Source organism: Bidens hawaiensis, unplaced genomic scaffold (assembly GCF_021521415.1).
Source record: "Bidens hawaiensis isolate Kalapana, Puna unplaced genomic scaffold, B.hawaiensis_p1.1 tig00050830_1, whole genome shotgun sequence".
Classification (NCBI taxonomy): Eukaryota; Viridiplantae; Streptophyta; class Magnoliopsida; order Asterales; family Asteraceae; genus Bidens; species Bidens hawaiensis.
The window spans coordinates 71370-95465 of record NW_027499124.1 but is presented as its reverse complement, the minus strand read 5'-3'; the positions used below and the strand labels follow the sequence as shown (position 1 = coordinate 95465).

Below are 24096 nucleotides of genomic sequence, written 5' to 3'. Positions count from 1 at the left end.
AGGTGAGTACCACATTCCCCTATTTTACCGTTTTCAATGTTTTGGGGACATATGCGTAAATATACTTTTCATATATACTTATACACAAAACTTCAACTTTGTCTTATGTGTTAACAACTTATACCTTACTTGTTTATGTGCTTATTTGCTTTGTATGCTTTCGCATTCGGAGAGGTCCAACACAATCTCAGTCTAGTATGATCATACGCCGGTCGTTATAGCCTTGTGCTTCTCGACATCTCAGTTATACTTGTTATACTTGCTCATTTGGTTAATTTGTTATTCTCATATGACTTGTTGCAGCTACATATTTTGTTATATATACTATATATACAACTAAACTGGTGTGTTGCTCACTCAACATGTGTTGTTGACAAAACTTTATTTTATACGCATATGCAGGTTGGTGAAGACTTAGTGAAGAATTTAGCTAGAAGAATATTTTAATCAAGAAATATAAGATTTGTATTGTTGTATGAATTATGCACTTGTTTGTATTTAATTTATTTGATAATTGAATTTAGTTAATAGATATTGTCATTTAAATATTGTGCATGATAGTAACCTTGAGAGCTGTGACAATCAGTTCGCGCCCCGGCATTTCCGCCGTAGGTTGGGGTGTGACAGATTGGTATCAGAGACGAAGGTTTAAGATAGGTCGTTAGAAATTGCCTTAGACACATGTTTAGGAACCATATACGTGCCCATCTATTTACCTTTATGTGTTTAATTTTAAATTGTTTACAGCTTCTTAGATAATTATTTATTTATTAATTATTGTATTGTTATGCACACACACACAAACTCCGAGGCTATGCCTCAACATTCAAAGAAAACATTCAAAGAATTCCCACCTGTTGTTTTCACTCGTACACCTTAAGGCTAGGTTATGTGGCATGTCTCTACGATAAATGAAAGGGGAAGAGAAACTGTGTGTTGGGCACTAGCAAAACGGTTCCAAGAACCAAAGATAAGACGCTATTCCTTACCTGGGTGATAACCTGACCACAGTACTCAACCCTATGGACCCGAGCGAGACCGATAAATGCCATATGACCGACACCTTAGCTTGATTTTAACCGAATTCACGGTGGTTCGTGGCTAAACTCGGTTTTCCCGATTATTGTGTTACGTTATTTAAATGCTTAGTTGGGTGAAAAATCCATGGAACCCATGGGCACTCCTACTATCCATTCCTTAACTTGTTTCGCATTTTTGTTGGAGTAATCAAATGTGGTGGTTCACAAGATACTCCGACTACCCATATTTTGTTTCGATAGTTCGTTATTTAGTTTGGTCGGTTAAAACGCCGTGTAATGCTCATTGGGCCGAAAAACTTCTTTGCATTGTTAATTCGTTAATTAGTTGGGACAATCAAATTGCCATGTAACGCTCATGGGCTGTCCAACTAAGCTGTTTTTCGTTAGTTCGTTGGGCCATTCAAATTGCCATGGAAAGCTCATGGGAGGCCAACATCAACAATTTATATTTCGTTAGTTTATTGTAAACTTAATAATCAAAAATTTTAAACTGACTTAACTCATCATGTAGTCATCACACATTAATCTTATTGACTACATTACTTAACAACTATTTACGCAATGTACCCCCCTCATCTCATAAACTTTTACTTTTGATCCTCATGACGCAATTCCCTTTACTTCTCAAGGCAATGTTATTATAAGTTATCTACATACTTAGACATTTTATTATCCTAATGTTTTCCTCAACTCATCCTTCATCTTATAAATCTATTTTTGGTCTCTATAGAATGTCTCATTCAACAAACCAATGTTATCCTCGACATCAATCGTCTCGTTCTCGTGACCACCATATGGTTGCCTGTATTGCCAAAGAGATAGCTGCTGTGATTCCTAGGATAGTGACGCAAATTCAAAACATTAATGTAACTGATTCAACTTTTCCCACTAATTCCTCTGCTAGTGACTACAAACCATCTACCTCCACTCATCCTCACAACAAGAAACGTAAGTACCTTGCTGCAACAAATCCTACCCACCCGCAAGTTTCCTCAAACAAGAAACCTTACCTCGGTCCTTTTCCGTCATGTCCATTTTAACCTTCATCACTCGGTTAAATCCCTATGCAGTCGATGCACCCAATGTAATCGTTATGGCCATCTTGCTAACACCTGCCGTGTCCCGCCAACTGCACAAGCTATTCCGTAACAACCTACCCCTCATGCTCAACTTGATGTTCCTAATACACGTGCTTGCTATCATTGTGAAAACCCATCAACCTCATGTCCCTCAAGCTCCTCCTATCAATCCAAGCCAACCTTATTTAATTCAACACTACCAAACCTCGCAACCACAAGCTCAAGTTTACCCGACATATTTCTACCAAACAACTTTCTTGCAAGCCGTACTAGCTCTAGTTTTCTAAGTAATGTCGAATCAACCTACCTCGACTGCTCCAACCCCTATGAATGCAACTCCTCATGGTGTTCCACGTCACGTCAATTAAGCTACTCAAAGACCTCGAAGACTTTCACTAATTTCTTTATCTATCTTAATTTATCTCGTCTTTTCTCAAATTCATTTTGTAACGCCTCTTTATGGCCTTGGATTATTTTTCCATTTAAACTAAGTACATTTTGTCTAATAAATTAAGTTTCTTTTGATTAAATATATTATTTATTGAAGCCTACTTCTACCTTATTTATTATCTTCATTAACCTTAACTACTTATAAACTACCCCTTCTTGAACTTTAAATACTTATATCCTTACGTTTAAAAGTCGTCTTAAAATTTCTTTGATTTATTTAAAACTTACTGCAGGTTTTGAAATTATTTTATACTTTGGTGAATTTCTAGTGTTCTAAATTAAAACTCCTTAAAATTTTTGTTTCCTCAAAGTCATGTTTTAATCAAACGTTTTGTAAATCCACAAGATGGGACGAATCATGTGGACCATCCGACGATGAAAATAATTATGGTCTGGAACATAATTATCTAAATCCTCGCATCGAAATCAAGATGTGTAAGATTGTGTGTCATAATGTATAATTGGAAGTGGTTGTAATAACGGTATAAAGGTGTAGATGATAAGGACATGGTGGATACGCCGCAGGTACATCCTATATATAAGTGCCCTTATCGGATTTGCATTTGGAGCGTTATTTTAACTATTCAAAATTATGTGCTATGATAAATTTTTAATTTTTTTAAAAATTTTCTTTTCCTCAACTTTAATAGTTTTGTTATAATATCCTTTAATTTCGGGACGAAATTCCCTAAAGCATGGGAGACTGTAACAACTCGGACTTTTCGAAATCCATAATTTTATTATAAACCCGACCCATTTTGGTGTTCGGGAAATTTTATCGCTTTTATTGGATTAGTTTAACTATTATATTATATAAAACATATTTACCACTTTCATATTTTGGCAAAATTAACCCAAACTTAAACTTTAACCCCAAATAAATTCCATTTTCAAACTACAAGGACCACATTGCAATTTCTGTCTTTATAACCCATTAAATATGGATTATCCATAACCCAACCCTATATCCATACCCATTTACCCATGACCTGTATATCAAACCGTAAACCCGTTTCTTTGACTTGTCCCTCAATTCTCGTCTCCAACAAGGAAAGTGGATCGAAATCTTTGTTATTCCTTCCTAAATCAACACACCGACACCTTTAATTGCGTTATATCAATAAAACTTGATTCGATTTACTTATTATAACAAACCGACTTCTACTCGTTCTTAATATACTTGTTAACGAGCGTAATATTTCAATTAATCTCGCTGATAATACCCTCAGACTAGCGCCTCTCTAACCCCTAAACTTAATTAGATTATCATGGTCGTTGATTTGCGTTTTTAATCCTTGTTTGGCCGGAGGTTTTGCGAATCTATTAGACCTCGATTAAGCATCAAATCAGGTAAATAATTATATGGTTAAACTCGTCTATGTGTTTTCTAGATTAACCCTATGGTTAATCGGCCAAACGAATTACGTATTGGCCGATTGGCTTTTCTAGGGTTCATATACCTGATTGGGTCTGCATCTATGTAATTATATTTCACTGGTTTTAAGTTGTTACCAAGCAACACCCCAGCTCATCTGGCTTAGGGTGTGGATGTAAAGATTTTGGGTTGGAGGTCTCGGTTTCGAACCCCTCCAGACCCGTTTTGTTTTGTTATTTTTTTAAATCTTCATATTAATAGCTTATCACTTAGTTTATTCATTATACAATATTATACATGTTATAAATATAATAATTAATCGGTATTTCACTAAAACCGACATGTTAACTAATCATGTTATCGAATCTTGGTTAAAAATCATATATATTGTTTTAATAAAGATTTTTATAAGGTTTAAATAAATATTTTAATATAGTTTTAGTTTAAATACATAATATAACATTGTTAATTCATGTCTTAAAAATATGGTGTAATTATTTTATAAAAGATCGTGTTTTATATAAATATTATTATTCATTATTCATCTATTTGCGTTATTAATATAAAAGAAATATGCATATAAACAGTAAATGTATTTTTAAGTTTAAAATAATTATTTAAACAAATACCTTTATATAATTTATCCAAGGTCTTATGACTATTTACTTAAGTATTTTAAGAAATTTTGTAACTAAACTAATATTACTTATGTGAAACCGTTGTTAAATAAAAGAAATAAAATTGATAATAAGGTCATATATAACTTTCTCAATAATCACTCGATCATATTTTCCTAAGTCTCTATCTAGTTATAGCTTCGTTATACCATCCATATTTATTTCCTCAACTATTGTTACATAGGATTCATCGTCGATAACTTCCGAAGAGCGTGACTCTTGTTTACTACCATTCTTACCGTAGTCGTTTATCTTTTGCTTATTGCTAAGGTGAGTACCACATTCCCTTTACCGTTTTCAATGTTTTGGGGACATATGCGTAAATATACTTTTCATATATACTTATACACAAAACTGCAACTTTTTCTTATGTGTTAACAACTTATACCTTACTTGTTTATGTGCTTATTTGCTTTGTATGCTTTCGCATTCGGAGAGGTCCAACACAATCTCAGTCTAGTATGATCATACGCCGGTCGTTATAGCCTTGTGCTTCTCGACATCTCAGTTATACTTGTTATACTTGCTCATTTGGTTAATTTGTTATTCTCATATGACTTGTTGCAGCTACATATTTTGTTATATATACTATATGTACAACTAAACTGGTATGTTGCTCACTCAACATGTGTTGTTGACAAAACTTTATTTTATACGCATATGCAGGTCGGTGAAGACTTAGTGAAGAATTTAGCTAGAAGAATATTTTAATCAAGAAATATAAGATTTGTATTGTTGTATGAATTATGCACTTGTTTGTATTTAATTTTTTTGATAATTGAATTCAGTTAATAGATATTGTCATTTAAATATTGTGCATGATAGTAACCTTGAGAGCTGTGACAATCAGTTCGCGCCCCGGCATTTCCGCCGTAGGTTGGAGTGTGACACAGGGGGTGAATATAAAAGAACAAGAGGACATGATTCTGCAGCTAACATGTAAAAGAGATGAATTAAAGAAGCTCGGAAATGATGATGAAGATCCTGATGAGTCAGGTGCTGGGGGAAGTGAGACGAAACAAACTCACGGCTCATCCTCCGGTGCAGGTACGAGCGGGGCAGCTGGTAATGTTGACATTCAGCTGGTCGTTTATCAAGACTCGACGAATGTTAAGCCAATTGAGTTGATAAAGGCTAACACTGTTATATTTATTGATGGTGTGGGGGTGATCAGAAGCATTGTGAATGCTAATGAAATTGAAGTAGGACAGTTTGTGGAACGGTCCTTAACACGAGAGCATATCTATATACTGTTGGGTTTGAATGAAGATGAGCTGAACGTGTTAGAGACTGAGGTTGATGTGGAAGTTGAGAATAACGAGGAGATCTTAAATGATCCAATGATTCAAATGAACACGTCATTTATATATGAAGACGAGGAAGTCGAGATTGAGGTCGTGACGGCTGAGGAATACCCTGATCTATTTCAACGATCATACGTTGATCAGGGTGCTCCTGTATTTACTGAAGAAAACGTCAAAGCAGCCGAAGATCAGTTTGAGAAAGTCTCAAAGGGCAAGAATGTTGACACAAGATTTGATTTGAAGCCTGATCCATCTGTTGATGATATTCAAGGATGGTTTGCATATAGAGACAAGAGAGCACGTAAGATTATTGATGCATACAGGTATGTTGATAAAGAGCTGAAAGTGGAAGCTGTTGCTCGTGCTCAAGCCAATCAGATGACTTCCTTTAAAGTTGTGTCTAAAGTAAGAGGTGACTTTATTTTATGGCTTTATGATTCTGATTTAAAGGTCTGTATTGTTAAATGGGATAATGGCGTCCAGTACTATGAAAAGATTACTGACTTTCTATCTTTACCGTGTTGGGATGTTCGTACCCTCGCGTGTCGACCTTTCATAAACCGTGGTGGGAATCACCAAGCAAATTGGTTCCACCAACATTTGATGTTCGAGGTGAACCACGGGTTTAAATTCGTTAAGCCGCAGATACCAACCCGTAAACTTATTGGCGAGATTGATCCAAGGACGGGTTGGAGGAAGCTCGTGCTTAAAGTAATGCCGCCAAAGACGATGAAGCGTGTACCAGTCAAGACGCTGAATCAACATATGTATTTATCTTTCAACCGCTGGTATTATGACAATCGTACTGGCGAGGCTGTTATTGTGTTGGGAAAGGGCTTATAAACCGAGCTGATTAAGATTATTGATCCGATGTGGCTCGTGAACTTGACTGAGACCGACAATGATGTGTTGTTAAGGAATAAGATATTAACCGAGCGTCGTGAAGACTATGACCGACCAATGCAATTTCAACGTGTTATTCGTGTATGTCATGAGCATGGGATTACAGCTGCAGAGACTGGCGAACGAAGCGCTCTAAATAATTTAAAGACAAAGAGCTTAAGACGAGGGGGTGTCTGTTAGTGCACAGTTTTGCGTATCGAGTCTTTTTATTTATCGTTTTATTATTATAATGTAAAATTTATTATTATTGACTAGTTCGTTAAAGTCAGTCTAGTTCGTTAAGGATGTTTAACGAACTAGATGGTTAAGTTAATGCTTTTCCCAATTCGTTAAGGATGTTTAACGAATGGGAGTTTAGTTCGTTATGTTTATTATTTGTAATGTACTGTAACGAAGTGGAGGCTAGTTCGTTACGGAATGTGTAAAGAACTAGATCTATCTTCTATATATAGAGCTTAACTCCTCCGTTAATTTAAGTTTTGGAATTAACGTATTGAAACTCTGTCCAATTCTCTCTCAAACAAAATTTTGTTTAATCTATTACATAATACAACTAATACTAATAATATATCATATATATCTACACATATAATCTATACCTGTTAAGAATAATCAATGAGCTAGATCCGGTTAATCGTATTTGGATCTTAGATCTGAGATATGAGGTTCTATCACTGCCCCCGAACCCCTCATTATCTAAGGGTTTCACTAACCTAGACGTATGATATAGTATAAGTAGTTAATTGATACATATAATTATTACACAATTAGCCGTACACGGCTAAGGAATGGTATTACCATTAACTCAGAAAAGAACAGGACACAGGTGAGTTTCTAGCCCCTTTTCTTTGTTATGTTTTTCGGGGCTTTGTGCATACTCCTATGTGTTTAGTTAATACACTTACCTTAAGTGGTAATTGTATACTATATGAATGTTTATAAATGATATAGAAAGGGTTAAGTGTATGTACGTAGATGTATATAAATATATATATATATATATATAAATATATATAAGTATCTATGGTTGTATACTTAAAGGTTGCAGACCCTAATAATATCTGCGAAGGTTAAAGGGTATCAGACCCTAATAATGTATGCGAAGCTTAAAGGGTTGCAGACCCTAATAATATATGTGAAGGTTAAAGGGTTGTAGACCCTAATAATATCTGCGAAGTTTATATGGCGAAATGTTCTTTAAAACATATAGATAGTTATGTATGTAATGCGCATGTTAAATGAATGATAGTATGAAAGAAAGAATGAACGTATGTATCTATATATGAAAGAAAGGTAAACAGGTTAAGTATGTGATATGTATATTTGGATACGTATATATGTATGTGAATGTAATGTATGTTGTCTGATTAACCAGAACTCACTCAGCGTAGCCGACTTTTAGTATGCACACGGGCAAATAGAATGAGACAACTGGCTTGAGTAGCATACATGGTTATAGAATAAAAAAAGCTGACATCTGAAGATTTGAAGTTATTGTGTTTCGAACTTAAAATACATGTTTGAATATTTGTTTAAATTTAAGACTTATGTAAGAATAAAAAAAGCTGACATCTGAAGACTTATGTTTTGAACTTATGGTTGATGTTTTTATATTCCGCAAAAAGTTTTAATTCACTATGATATTTATTACTCTTCTTAGGAGTAAATCCAACGTAATTTAGGGCACCGGGACCGGGGCCTTACAATACACATATATAAATCGAGATTAAATAAAAATATATGTATGTGTATAATTAGGTTTTTTTATGAAACCGGGATGATTTTTTTTTGTTTTATTACTATTTTATTTTAAAATTTTCGTATTATAAACTTTTAATAACTTTTTAAGGGGTTTTTTTGTGTCCTTAAATGGTTCTCAAATTTCTCTATTTCAAAAAGTTCTCTTATGATCCCCATCGAAAACCCTTAAAATCTAAAAGTAACATGTTACTTTTTTTTTCTTTATTTTAAATATTCAAGTATAAGAAATATGGAGTAAACTGCCATTTTCATCCTTGTGGTTTGACAAATAATGCGAATTTAGTCCAAAAAGTTTTTTTGCGTATGGACCCTCCACGTTTCCCAGTTCTTGCCATTTACATCCAAATTACTAACCTCGTTAAATTTAATCGTTAAGTCAGGGGTAGTCATGTCTTTTCACCTTTATTTATTATAATACTTATTTTAGTGAACTGCGGTTTTCGTCCCTCTAGTTTGTCCAAATCTGCAGTTTTAGTCCAACAGTTTCAAATTTGCAATTTTCTTCCCTCTGGTTTCATTTCACTTGCAGTTAAACTCGAATTCGCTAATATCGGTAAGTCTGGTCGTTAAAGCCATCGGTGTGCCATTCACGTGAGGGGCAGTTTTGTTCCTTGTTTTTTTCCCTAAATACACCCCAGCCCCTGACATGAGTGGGCTTGCGAATTAGGACTGAAGTTTATTTAGGGAGAGAAACGACAAAATTGGCCGTCATGTGAGGGGCACGCAAATGGATTAACGACCAAAATTAAGAGGTTAATAAATACGGGTTTGATTGCAAGTAAAATGAAACTACAAGTACGAAAATTGCAAACTTGAAACTATTGAACTAAAACCACATATTTGGACAAACCACAAGGACGGAAACCGCAGTTCACTAAAATAAGTATTATAATAAAGAAATAGTGAAAAGACATATCTACCCCTGACTTAACGATAAAATTTAATGGAGTTAGTGATTTGGATATAATTGGCAAAAACTGGGAAACGTGGAGGGTTCATATGCAAAAAATAAACTTTTTGGACTAAATTCGCATTATTTGCTAAACCACAAGGACGAAAATGGCACTTTACTCAGAAATATGTTATTACATTTAGCACAAAAGCAAAAATTATGTTACCAATTGTTACATATCTACCTATATAATAAAAAAGTGGGTTTCCAACAAAATCTTCCATTTAGTTTTCACCAAAATTGTTTACATTTGACACATGGCATTCTCAGTATGTAATTTTTACATCTGGCATTTCTTAATTTTTTATTTTAGTTTTATTTTTCAAAACCATAATTCGCGCTCTCCTTCAAGTTATAACCCTAACAATCACAATCCTACAATTCCCGTGGCAATGCGACCCACGTTCTTCAAATAATTTTGTTCAGCCGCAATTTCACAAACCCTATCGCAAGCCATTCTCTTTCTCTATCAATCACGCTCTGCTTGATCTCGAAGTATATCAAGGTATGGTGTTCGCTTATGCAATAATCAATCTTATTCATAATGCTGATTTAAGAACAATAATTGGATACTGTAGGGGTATGGTATTAAACCCGGTTTTACGACCCTAAATTTATTATGTTTGGCTTATTTTATTATATGGAATAATACAATGTTATTGGGCTGAGGGGGTTTTGTGGAGGTAACCCTAACTGGGCTAGGCCCATTATGGTACCATGATGGTGGCCATGAGGCTCTCTATATAAGGAGGTCTCCACCTCCTTATCAGCGGGTCATGCTCAATAAGAGCCACCACCACTTTTTTGTGTCTGTAAACAAGAGATCTTTTAGATTTCTTAGCAGTCACCTCCACACCCCCGAAAAACCATTGCAGGTCTCAAGCAAGCGCAGAAGAAGATCAAGACGTGGTTCGTTCATCTCGAAAATCCATGGAAACATCGTCATGGATCAGGTCAGATTCATTTCATGCTTCGACATTGGCGCCATCCGTGGGACGGCAACGAACTACCCTTCGATCTTCCTCTCGGCTGTCAGATTTCTCCGAGGAAAAACCCAGATCTGGAAGTTTACAGAAAAAGGCTTCAAGGCTTGTTCTATTAAAGCTAAAAAGATCCATAGATCTAAAAGAGGCTTCCAGATCTGGGCAAAAAGAAACTGCCTGATTCGAATGATCAAGTCTCCGGATCTGTGATGGTTTTAAATCTGCTCCGAGCTTCAGATCTATCTAGATCTGATTTACAGATCTAGATCTAGATTACAGACCTGGATTTTAGGTTTAAAATTGCAGATCTAACTCTTAAAATGCAGATCCAGAAATTACCAGATTTCCGCCGCCATGTACGCGCGCCCGCGGATTCTCACTCCGCAGCCATGCATGTGCCACCGCGGAAACCACCATGTGGGTTTTGCGCAAGAGACCTCCGCCATGCACGCGCACTCGCGAGTCACCACTCCATCGCCGTGCATGCGCGCATCTGGCTACGCGCCAAACTTAAAGGTTGGGAATCCTCATAATATCCCATATGGCTACGCGCCAAACTTAAAGGTTGGGAATCCTCATAATATCCCATATGGCTACGCGCCAAACTTAGAGGTTGGGAATCCTCATAATATCCCATATGGCTACGCGCCAAACTTAAAGGTTGGGAATCCTCATGATATCCCATATGGCTACGCGCCAAACTTAAAGGTTGGGAATCCTCATAATATCCCATATGGCTACGCGCCAAACTTAAATGTTGGGAATCCTCATGATATCCCATATGGCTACGCGCCAAACTTAAAGGTCGGGAATCCTCATAATATCCCATATGGCTACGCGCCAAACTTAAAGGTCGGAAATCCTCATAATATCCCATGTGGCTACGCGCCAAACTTAAAGGTCGGGAATCCTCATAATATCCCATATGGCTACGCGCCAAACTTAAAGGTTGGGAATCCTCATAATATCCCATATGGCTACACGCCAAACTTAAAGGTTGGGAATCCTCATAATATCTCATATGGCTACGCGCCATACTTAAAGGTTGGGAATCCTCATAATATCCCATATGGCTATGCGCCATACTTAAAGGTTGGGAATCCTCATAAACCCATACGGCTTCGCGCCGAATACAAGATCAAACGCAGCTCCGCGCCGTTCAACATGCACACCACCATGATGCTTAAGCGCAGTCGCATATCACATGCTCATGCACCACATATGCTCACGCATCACATATGCTCACGCATATTACATATGCTTGCGCATCACATGCTCACATATCACACAGTCTACGCGCACGCGCACGCAGCATCTGCGCATGGCGCATGACACAAAGTCTACGCGCACGCGCATGCAACATCTGCGCGTGGCGCGGGACATAAAGTCTACGCACACGCGCATGCAACATCTGCGCGCGGCGCGGGACATAAAGTTTACGCGCACGCGCATGCAACATATGCGCGTGGCGCATAGCACAAAGCCAGAGCCTATGCGCACGCGCATGCAACATCTGCGCGCGTCGCATGACGCACGGTCTACGCGCACGCGCAAACTTCATTATTATTATAGCTCGTAAGCCGCAACTCGCGCAAGCCTTATTATTCTTATAGATCCGTAAGTCGCCTCGCGCGCAGGCTTTATTATTCTCATAACTCATAAGCTGCCTCGCGCGCAAGTTATGTTACATTATTATCGAGATGCGCGCTCTATCTTTTAGCAGACCTCGCGCCACTATGGTGCGTGCTATATCTTATTTATGCAGGGCACCATCATTATCATAAGGACCGCAACATGTCACCATCATGAGGAAAACCTCCCAAAACTCAAAGACAATAAAGACAAGGCCGAAGAAAAGGGAAAAAAACCGCCTCATGGCCTAACACACCTCATAAAGTCCAGCGCTCCACCTAGACGCTTGCGCGCCCAGGAGCAACGCTGGACTTGGGGAGCTTGTAGGGGTATGGTACTAAACCCGGTTTTACGACCCTAAATTTATTATGTTTGGCTTATTTTATTATATGGACTAATACAATGTTATTGGGCTGAGGGGGTTTTGTTGAGGTAACCCTAACTGGGCTAGGCCCATTAGGGTACCATGATGGTGGCCATGAGGCTCTCTATATAAGGAGGTCTCCACCTCCTTATCAGCGGGTCATGCTCAATAAGAGCCACCACCACTTTTTTGTGTCTGTAAACAAGAGATCTTTTAGATTTCTTAGCAGTCACCTCCACACCCCCGAAAAACCATTGCAGGTCTCAAGCAACCGCAAAAGAAGATCAAGACGTGGTTCGTTCATCTCGAAAATCCGTGGAAACATCATCATGGATCAGGTCAGATTCATTTCATGCTTCGACAGTTGTGGTTGGCTAATTGGTTACCCTTTTACAAGATGTTGATGCTACTGTCGTTTCTTCATCTCTAGATGGCGTGCAAACAACAACCATGTTTCTGAAAAATCCCAAACTAGATACCGAATTTTGAAGAACTTTGAAATTCCAAACCAATACCTTCAAATTCCAAATCCTATGCAAATTCCAATTCTAATTCTATTCAATTCTGTGAAACGAACGCGCCCTTAAAGAAAACGGTTAATTATGATTTCAGGAATCGACAAACGAAACTGGTTGAATTAAGTGAATCAATTGGATCAACTAGTTTTATTGACTTTTCAAGATTGATTTACTTTTAAATACGGGTTGCTGTTATAGATAAATGTATGGGTTAAAATATCTGCACGGGCCAAACCCGTAATTATCCGTTTCTTTCCGGACCAGAAAAAAGGGTTACCACTTAACAATATTCAACACGGGCCAAGCCTATAATTCTATAGTTCCACCAATTTTTACACACTTTAAGTCAAACCAGTTAAACGACAAACCAAACCAGGCAGGTTAAACAGGCCGGCCATCTGGCCGGCTTTAGCAATCTAGCGACCTGACGTAGAGGTGTGCACCAATTAGGTTCTGGGCCCAAACCAGTTCGATTGGGTTAACAAAAGTCAAACCTGTGTTCTAGTCAAACCGGGTCGGGTTAGAACCAGTTTTGAGAGTGATAGGATTGCGTTTTACCAGTTTGAACCAGGTTTTAATCGGTTAGGGTTGGGTGCAAACCCGTTTAAATATACAGGGTTACAATCCGATTCCAACCTAACGTCTGGTCGCATTTGAACCAGTTCTTACCAAACCAATTTCTCTACCAGTTCCCAAACCGGTTTTTTTTTTCTTGTGCAGCTCTAGTTTGATGGTTCGGTTTCCACAGTTTTAACTGTTTTATCTAATTTTATTTTCAAAATCGTTGGATTACAGTCCGACGAATATATAAATTCGGTTTACATGGCCAGTTCCAAACCCTCGGCCAGATAGATAGACCAGTAAACCGCCAAAACTGAAACCGCATAAATCTTAAACAGAGCGACTTGCATCCATTTAAACGCATTATCAACACACCAGGACACCATAATAAAAAAGCAGAAATTATTTTGTAACAAGTATTAAAATTATAATAAAAAAAAAACATAAATAACTTCATGGCTTAAATAAATAAATGTGACATTTTTAACCCAGAATCAAACATCTCAATAATCACAAGTATATGCTTTCTCTAAACTTATTTTAGCAGAGAATCAACCTCTCCATTAAACGACAGCTGATGACCAAACAACAGTTAGAATTAAATAACCAAACATAACCAACCAGATTATTAATTTTTAGTATCAGACAATTTTACATTTGATGAAGATAACCTAACAGAATCAACGGTTTTGAGTTGATCAAGTTGTTTCTTACCACGACGAAGCAAATACTCTATATGTAAAAAATTCTTGCGATCGATCAACTGTGAATTCTTTCGAAACTCGGCTGACACGAGTGATTCAATGTGGGCCCGGTTTTCAGGAGTTTTAGAGCGTGCAGTTCTAAGAAATCCTCTGTATAATGAAAGAACTTGCTTTTGAATACCGGATAGCTTGTGTGCCCGCGGTGCTCCCATCGCATGTTACTTTTAAGATATATTCGCCTTCGGTTTCAGATTGAAGTATAACATTTTATTTCTCTGATTACTCTACCTGCATAACGATAAAATAGTAGGATTTCATTATGATGGTATGTAATGAATTTATATAAAAGATCAATATTGATATACTTTTGTCGCATGGGTCTATAAGCTATAGAGTATAGTATGTGTATGAAACCAAAATAAACTATCGAACTAAAGGAACCCAACCCAAAACGGTCTAGGCGCAAAGTTCATTATAGGCCCAAATGTGTAATATATAAACATTAACTATAAAAAAAATTAGGCGCAAAGTTCATTATTTTGGGTTGTTTTCGGCTCAAAAAGCTCAAGCCCAAATGACAAAACCGAAGCCTAACTATTATCAAAATCCCAGAAACCAAATTTCTGGTTTCCTGTACAATTTGAGCACAAAACCGACCCATGCACGCCCCTAAGTCAGACTACAATATAATTTGGTCAATCGCAGGTTTGGTCAATATAGCCCAGACAAAATACGGGTACGAATCAAAATGGGTAAACGGGTAGTTTTTTTAAAAGCCAGCCCAAATGGGATTCAAGTTTCGGGTTAAGCGGGTCACCAACAATTTTAAATCTTAGCCGATTTGTCTACCTTTTTCCCCCAAATATGTTGTTGATTTCTTCTATATATTATTATAAACAGTCTATGTAAACAATCTGGATTTCTATCACATTAAGTAATTGCAGCAAATCTTCATATTTACCCTTAAATTTCTAATAATACTGGATCACTTACTCAATTATTATTACAGATCAGAGTCAAATACGAAAACGAACCTTGAGAATGATTAGATCAAATCCTGCACTTTCAGGGTTCTACTTGTTCCTTTTATTTGCAGCTAGTAAATTTGCTTGGACCAAAATATGGCCACGACGGCTGTCACTCGTCACTGGGTTATTTTCTAATTCTGTATTGGGCCGGGCTTCATTTCATTTGGGTTCTCACCTAATGTGTGTGTCCACATGCTTGTGGTTAAGTCGTCATTGCCGCTACCGGTTCAATGGGCCCAAAAATTTTAAAAATATACGTGTGCGTATATATATATCGATCTATCTATAATAATAATATATATAAACGAAAATATAAAAATCATACGTGTAACGATATGATCGCTTCCCCTTTTTTTGGAGTCATCAGATTTGCTTGAATTTTGAATGGATGCTTCTCATGCATTTGACTCGAATTCACGAGTATGGGTCTTACCAAACCCAGATTTTCCTTAAACGGGTTATAACATCTCATTAAATTAAAAATTATTCGCACCAAATTATTGATGAGAAAATCCTATAAAATAGGATATACTAAAAATTATTATATGATTTTTTTTAAAAAAAAAGATATTATTTATAATTAATAAAAAATAGTATAGTAAAAAAATAAGCAGGTATTGGGTCTCACCAAACCCAAATAACTTTTAAACCAGGTTATAATATCTTAGTTATTTGTGAAACCTTTTAATTATCAAACTCTAATATAAATTTTCTTACAATATATAAAACTGAACTCCAAAAAGGTATATAAATATTAAAAAAAATGAATGAATAATGTAAAACATCCCCCGTAATACGGGGGATAAAAAATAGTAATATATAAAAACAAAAACATAAAAATTTTATGTGTCGCGATGTGATCACTCTCTTTTTTATGGAGTCACCAGATTTGCTTGATTTTTAAATGGAGGCTTCTCATTCATTTGACCTGAATTCACAGGTATGGGTCTTATCAAACTAAAGTATTTTTTAAACGGGTTATAACATCTCATTAAATTAAAAATTAATCTCACCAAATATTTGATATAAAAACTATATAAAGTAGGGATATACAAAAAATTAATATCTGATTTATTTAAAAAAAAGATATATATGATTTATAATTAAAAAACCAATTTAATAGTAAAAAATAAATGAGTTTTAGGTCTCATCCAAACCATATAGCTTTTAAACCGGGTTATAACATCTCATTTATTTGTGAAACAATTTATCATCAAACCATAAGTATATTATTAATTTTCATACAATAAAGACAAAATGGCAAAAGACGTCCTTTTTGTTTGCACGTTTTTTCAGTTTACATCATTGAGCAAACTTAATGACAAAAAACATTCTTTATGCTTAAAAGCTCTTTCATATTATGTCCTTTGGCACTAACCCAGTTAACTTTTCTCGTTAAATTTGGTCATGTGCAGTTCACATGAGGATAGCTTTGTAATTTTATAGTTTATTTAATAATTCAAAATAAAAAAAATAAAACTTATATACAACACACACACTCTCTCTCTTCTTTCTCTCTCTATTCCCTTTCTCTCCCTCTCCTCCAAGGGAAGCTGTGTAGACATGCCGTCACCACCACGGCACCACCTACTACTTGTCGTCGCCACCACCACGGCACCACCCACCACATGCCGCCTTCATTAACACATGCCGCCACTACAGCCCCGGACCACCACCACCACCACCACATCGCTGGATCGACACCACCTGCCACCAATCCGCCACTACAGCCCCAGACCACCACCACCACCACATCGCCGGATCGACACCACCTGCAACAACAGCGTATACACCAATCCGCCACCACATGCAACCACCGCGTATACATCAACTATAAACACTTCACCATTGTTAACATCCTCAACTAGAAGGTTTAGATCTGGTAAGAAGAAACCTCAAAATTTTCTGTTAGGTATTTGATTTTCTATGGTTTTATTAAGTCCGACAAGTTCGATTTCGCGTGAAATTGAAAATAGGAGCTCCAATTTTCATTTATGACGCTGGTAATTGTAAAGCCTATGTCATCGTTTCAAGGTGTTTTAGGGCTAATTTGTGCAATTCAGGCCATTTCTAGGGTTCCGGCGAGGTGAGCAGAGGGGTATAGTTCATTGATGGCGGTGTTCTGTAGCTATTAGGGTATGGTGGATTGGTGGTGTGGTGGTCCGGTGGTAGTGTAGAGAGAGAGGGAGTGCACGGCGGTGGTGGTAGTTTAGGCGATGCTAGTGGTTGTCGAAGATGGTGAGGGTTGCCGGTCGGGGACGAATGGTGCGATAGGGATGATGTTATGCAACATATATTAGTTTTTTATTATTAATTAATTTAGTGCCCACTGATATTTTTAATATATTTTTTATTTTATTAAAAAGACTAAATTGCCCTCACATGAGATTCACATGACTGGTTTTAACGAGAAAAACTAACCCTCGTTAGTGAAAAGGACGAACCGTGCAAGGTTTTTTGAACACAAAGGATGTTTTCTGTTATTAAGTTTGCCAAAGGATGTTAATTGAAAAACCGTGCAAACATAAAGGACGTCTTTTGCCATTTTATCTACAATAAAAAAATAAAAATTCAAAAAATAAATAAATATTAAAAACAAATAATATAAAACAACCCCCGTAATACGGGGGATAAAAACTAGTGTATATATAAAGAGAGAGAGAGAGATAAAAGATGGAATACGCACATCCTTATCGTACAAGACCGTACGCGACATCAGGAGCGTCGATCTACACATTCGATTTAGTTGCGAGCGGTTGAGGAGATCCCGTGTAATTTAAGCGAGAAGGGTAAGATTGTCTTTTTGATTCGTAATCTAAATTAAGAATTTTACGTATAAACGGTTACGATCCATATTTTTAGCTTAATCGAAATCAATTTCTTATTTACGAAACAATTTGTGTACCGAAAACAATCAATTGAGCTCTCTTGAGTACCCGAACCAGTTTTTCAATCGTTTTCGTGATGTAGGGTTTTGAAATGGAAGACGATCGTGAATGTAAGTTTTTGCTTTGTTTTAACTAATCAACTGTAAATATATCCTGTATGTTTATAATCGTGGCAGTAACCTGTATGTTAGTTTCTATGAGAATCATATGATAATTGATTAATTTAGTTAGTGAGCATGTTACAAGCGTGTTCATAGTAGTAGTGTTTTTAATATGGTTGATTTTCTTGTGTTTTATACTATGAGCGTATCATGAGTGTGTTAGTATGACTGATTATAATATTATAGAATATGAACGTGTTATGAGCATGTTAGTATGACTGATTATAATGTTACAGAATATGAGCGTGTTATGAGCGTGTTAATTTTAGGTTTGTTAAAATGGTTGATTCAATAATATGAGTGTGTTATGAGCGTGTTAGTAGTGACTGATTATAATGTTACAGAATATGAGCGTGTCATGAGCGTGTTAATTTTTAGGATTGTTAAAATGGTTTGATTCAATAATATGAGCGTGTTTGGATTATTTTATTATGTTTTTTTTTTTGTGTTTAACACGTTTTGATTTTATGTTTGTGCAGATGATTCAAGTGTTTTGGTTGAAGGTCAAGGGGTTGATATCATTCCTGAAGTTACTTCTTCTTACAGACCTATTAAAGGAATGATGTTTTCGTCAATTGATCAAGCATTTGATTTTTATAGTGAATATGCTAAAAAAGTTGGATTTGGTGTTCGCAAAGGTGGATCTTACATGCATGATGGTGTAGTAAAGACCAAGTATTTTACATGTTGCAAAGAAGGTCACAAGCCAGCAAAAATTAGTGATTTAAAAGGTGATTGTAATGAATCAAGAAAGCCATATTATAAAAGGAGGAAGAGGTCGATAAACGGATGTGGTTGTAGAGAACATGTTCAGTTAAAATCTGTTGATGGTTTAATTTTTTATGTACATGATTTTGTTGAAGGCCATAATCATATAATGGTAACAGATTCTTATAGCAATTTGTATGTTCTGCCACTACAAAAAAGATTGATATTAGAGACTGAAAAATCAGTCTTTGATATTTCTAAATCAGTCCTGGATGGTTATTAGGGACTGATTTTACTAGTCCCTAGTCAGTCCCCTATTCCTAGTCCTAGATACTAGTTTTAGTAACTGAAAATCAGTCCTCATCACATGAGATCAACCGGGACTAATATTTAGTCTTCAATTCACATAAATTCAGTCTTGAATATCTACTTGATACCAAATCATATCAGTCCCAAATACATTTTTTTTGTGACTGTATATCAGTCTTTAATACTATAATAATTCAATCCCAAATGCACTAATTTAAAGACTAAAAATCAGTCCTTTAAGTTGTGTCAATTTTGTCCCCAATACGTTTTATTGGTTAACAATTTCATGTCAATTCAGTCACCAATTAGATGTTTCAAAGACTGAAATTTAATCCTTAGTACCACATTACTTCAGTTCTTAAAATACTTCTCTTGGAGGCTACAAAATAGTCTCATATGACACGTCATTTTTGTTCCATCTACACTACTACAAAAAGACCATTTATGGTCAATATTAAAATTAAAAATAATAATAATAAAAATAAAATATCTCATTTTATTGGAAGATATACATACAAATTCAGTTTAAACTATTCACGATCATCGTTTTGTTCACAGTATTACAATAACCTAACCTTCTAATGCATCTCAGCACTAGATAAATATTTCATACAAGCATAAAATAGAAGATCGCTTAGCAAACATCCATGAGATGATGAAGACAGGAAACCTCATCTAACAACACATCCAAATCCCATTCATGCACGTGCATCTTCTGATCTATGTTTGATTATATAATGGTACCTGAAACTAAGATGAATAAACTGATTGTTATCAGGTAATTGAAATTGAAAAAGGTTAGTTGTGTAACGCAAATTCTATTATCAGTATTTTTTAGTAAAAAGATTAAAAATGACAACTCAATGTAAGTATGCAACAAGATAAATGTGCATTAAGGTTACTTAAGAGTATAGATCTATAACAGTATAAGTGCGATACCTGCACTAAGATTACATATGTTGTGGGGTATGCACATTGTCCATTTTCTCATCCATATCAAGTTTTCTTCTAACATATTTCCCTTTAAAAAAAGTCAGGTAAGAAAACTTAGTTTATATATTATGTAAAACTACATTAATATTGCAAATACTCAAATATAGATCCATCATATGTTGTCACTACCATTTCAAACGTTAAACACACACACTTCGCAAATAGTCAAACACATTCCTTCAATTTTTAATTCAAAGTATAAACACCACAACTTTTACAGATAAGATAAGAGAGATCATATATTTATTAGTTTGAATATCTAAAACTACTAAACAAAGAGCAACAACGAATAAGATCATTTCAAAAGAACATATCAATGAAATTAGAACTTGTTTTGAAGTAATTCAAGAATAAGATTTACTAAACGTACCATGTCATGTATTCCTTTAGAAACTTGCTTTGAAACTTTTTTTTACCTATAAAGCAAGTTCTAATCTTAGTTGATTTCTTTTTTTACATGTTATCCTTGTGTGATATCAAGTTCTAGGCTCAAAGGTCTTATAACGAGGATTAGGCTATCCTCTATGGTTGGGGGGCTTCGAAGCCCCTCCACCGTGCCACGTAAGCACCAGGGGACATCGAAGCCCCATCCAATAATGCCCCGCTATGGTAAGAGCGCCCATTATAATTATATATATATATATATATATATATATGTGCACACACACATATTGTATATATGTGTGTGTGAGAGATAGAGAGAGAGAGAGGGCCCATCAAAATACCCCTCTTCCGCGCTCGGCGTGTCAACCACCTGCAACACCAGCGCCCCTTGGTGGTGTTGAGCGCCCAATGGTGCCAGCCATCTCAGCCAACCCCGCCCCATAGCAAGGGGTCTTATCCCCGATGTGCAATGATGAGTTTAACAGTCATAATTCATTGCCGACATCATAACAAGCAAAACCAACAAGTTTGATGATAAGTTGATAATTTAAGAATAGAAACATCTCAAATTCTCAATGAGACATTTTATCGAGCATGTGGTGTGCATAGTTGAATTAAACAAAAACCTAACATATGTTGTCAATTACGCCCCAAAATTCACTAGTAATAAAGAAGATTCATGTCATGTTATGAATTCTACAACAAAATACCAAAATAAATGACCTGTTGCGTTGTAAAATGCAAAATTTGCATCGAGATTGGATTTTGCATCAAGTTTTAGCAATACTGGGTGGACTAATTTAAGGGTATTTACCTTTGAATACAATCAAAAACACTTGATTCTTCTTTGCTTGTCTCGATCTTTGGCATTCTACCCAAAGCACTGAGTCTTCACTTGAGATAGGAAACACATGATCTAGGGAATCTTAGTGCTGATAGGCATTGAGCAAGCCTTGGGTATGATGAGCACCGAAGGGTGATATGCAAATCCCCCTTTCATCATTCGTTAACTGGCATTTACTTTAGAGTTAGAGTATGTGTGAGCGGGAGTTTGAAATACTTTTAGCCAGATGAAAATTTTAAGAGGGAATATCAAATATTGGAATAACAACTAATAATAATAATAATAATAACTAAATTATATTCCATACGATGTTTAAATAATTGTAATAACATTTACACTAACTAAAAATAACAAAATATTTACTTTCATAAAAGTTAAATAATAACATTAGTATTAATAATATTTTTTCTAATTAACCATTATTTATGCTCATAAACTAATGCTCATTAACTAAATGAGACAATGCCAATGACCTAGTAGTGGAATGGTAGGCGAGAGATTTGGTGTTTCATTTGACCCAGGTTCGATTACTGCTCTCATTATTTAGTTTCAAAGGCATCAGGGTGATGATGAGAGACTAGGAAATTAGGTGACTTTCAGCAGTTGGATCCTTGAACGGAACGGGTTTTATCTCACCGCACTGTCGTGCTGTCGGGCGAAAATTCATGGGCGTTGGCCTTAGGTGAGGGGTTTTCCCGTATCGAAAGACGAGTGTATCCTGATGTGGTGAATTTAGCCAATAACCTATTTAAAAATTCATTGGTCATTCAAAAAAATAAACTAATTAAGCCAATAGATAATTGATCATCATTGAGCCAATATATCATGAATCAACCTCAATTGATCATCATGTACACGAATTGACTTCTACATACTCTAGGCCATCATTAATTGGGGACTAAATATCAATCGTTAATTCTTTCGTCTAATAAAAACCCCCCAGATACTTAATATCATTGGATACTGAATATCAGTTCTAACTCTTGCATATACAAAAAGCATTAGAGACTGAATATCAGTTCCGAATAAGGTATATTTTGAGACTGATTTTCAATCTCTGTTGTTATCCTTAAATGGTCAAATATGCACCAAGTAATTGGTGTCTGAAAAATCAGTACCCAACTCGAATCATTTTAGGAATATTAAGAACTGATTTTCAGTCACTAATATATCCCCTTCATATTAGAGACTGAAGATTAGTCGCCCATATATTCAACTCATTTTTATTATAGATGAAACGTATTTGAGACTGAAATTTGGTAGCATATAATTTTTCTTTAAAAGTATTATTTTGCACAAAAATATTTGTGATTGAAATTTAGTCTCAAATAAGGTGTCGAGTTATTAAAGACTGATCATCAGTCCCTAACATCTGTCACAAAAAATCAGTCCCCAATATTATTAGTAACTGAAAAATCAGTCTCAGATATTATATATATGAGATTGATATATCAGTCTCAAACACATTAGTATCAAATGGTCACTGTAAGGCCCCGTTACCGGTAACCCTACTTTCGTGTTGGATTTACTCATAAACACAGTTCTAACTATCAGAGTTGATTAAAACATTTACGCGGAAAATAAAACTTCCATAAAACATTACAATATTTCACAACTTGTCCCAAAACATCCCTTTTCTTCCACATTAAAACATTAAAATTAAAACATCGTAAGTCTTCAGATGCCAGACTCCTGTTCAGTGCCATGTGTCTCCTCAAGCGAGCCGCCTCATCCTACTCACCTGCGTGCATACTAAAAGTCAGCTACGCTGAGTGAGTTCTAGTTAATCACATAATCATACAATACCTTCTTACATTTCATACTTAATCTCTTAACTTTCTTTCATATACACCTAAGTGCTCTTACCTTCATTTTTACTTTCTTACTTTCTTTACATACATAATCATACGTTCATTTTTACCTTCATACCTTCCTTACATACATAATCATACTTTTTAAAGAGCCTTTCGCCCTATAACCTCACAGATATTATAAGGGTCTGGTCCCTTGTTTTCGAATATTAGAAGGGTTCGATTCCCTAACATCACAGATATTATAAGGGTCTGGTCCCTATCATCACAGATATTATAAGGGTCTGGTCCCTAGTTTTCGAATATTAGAAGGGTTCGATTCCCTAACATCACAGATATTATAAGGGTCTGGTCCCTATCATCACAGATATTATAAGGGTCTGGTCCCTAGTTTTCGAATATTAGAAGGGTTCGATTCCCTAACATCACAGATATTATAAGGGTCTGGTCCCTAGTTTTCGAATATTAGAAGGGTTCGATTCCCACTTCGTTACCATACAACCATACATCATACCTCAAGTGTTATTAGGGCTCGGTACCCTTTTCGTAACCATACAACCATACATTATCCTTTCTTTCTTCTATTATCACTACCATGCTCATATACATAACATACATAACATTCTTACCTATACCTAGCGTTACAACCTGACAGTACGTGCAATAT

At 35.9% G+C, this 24096-nt stretch overlaps 1 protein-coding gene across 2 annotated transcripts; it reads right to left on the bottom strand.

Moving 5' to 3' along the window:
* Nucleotides 1-14162: 14162 nt before the first annotated feature.
* LOC143598790 (succinate dehydrogenase assembly factor 1, mitochondrial) lies at nt 14163-15405 on the bottom strand. 2 transcript variants are annotated; one of them, XM_077076925.1, is made up of 2 exons: nt 15338-15405; nt 14163-14587 (listed from the first exon to the last, which is right to left on the bottom strand). In XM_077076925.1, the coding sequence occupies exon 2, from the start codon at nt 14513-14515 to the stop codon at nt 14228-14230; it is 288 nt and encodes a 95-aa protein (XP_076933040.1). In that variant the 5' UTR covers nt 14516-14587; nt 15338-15405; the 3' UTR covers nt 14163-14227. The 2 variants fall into 2 exon arrangements, with proteins under 2 accessions (XP_076933040.1, XP_076933039.1); XM_077076924.1 differs by having other exon boundaries at nt 14163-14591; nt 15338-15402.
* Between the last annotated feature and the right edge of the window lie 8691 nt (nt 15406-24096).

What these genes read in the sequence shown, in the direction of transcription:
- LOC143598790 (XM_077076925.1), bottom strand. Translation starts at nt 14,515, where the DNA reads ATGGGAGCACCGCGGGCACACAAGCTATCCGGTATTCAAAAGCAAGTT.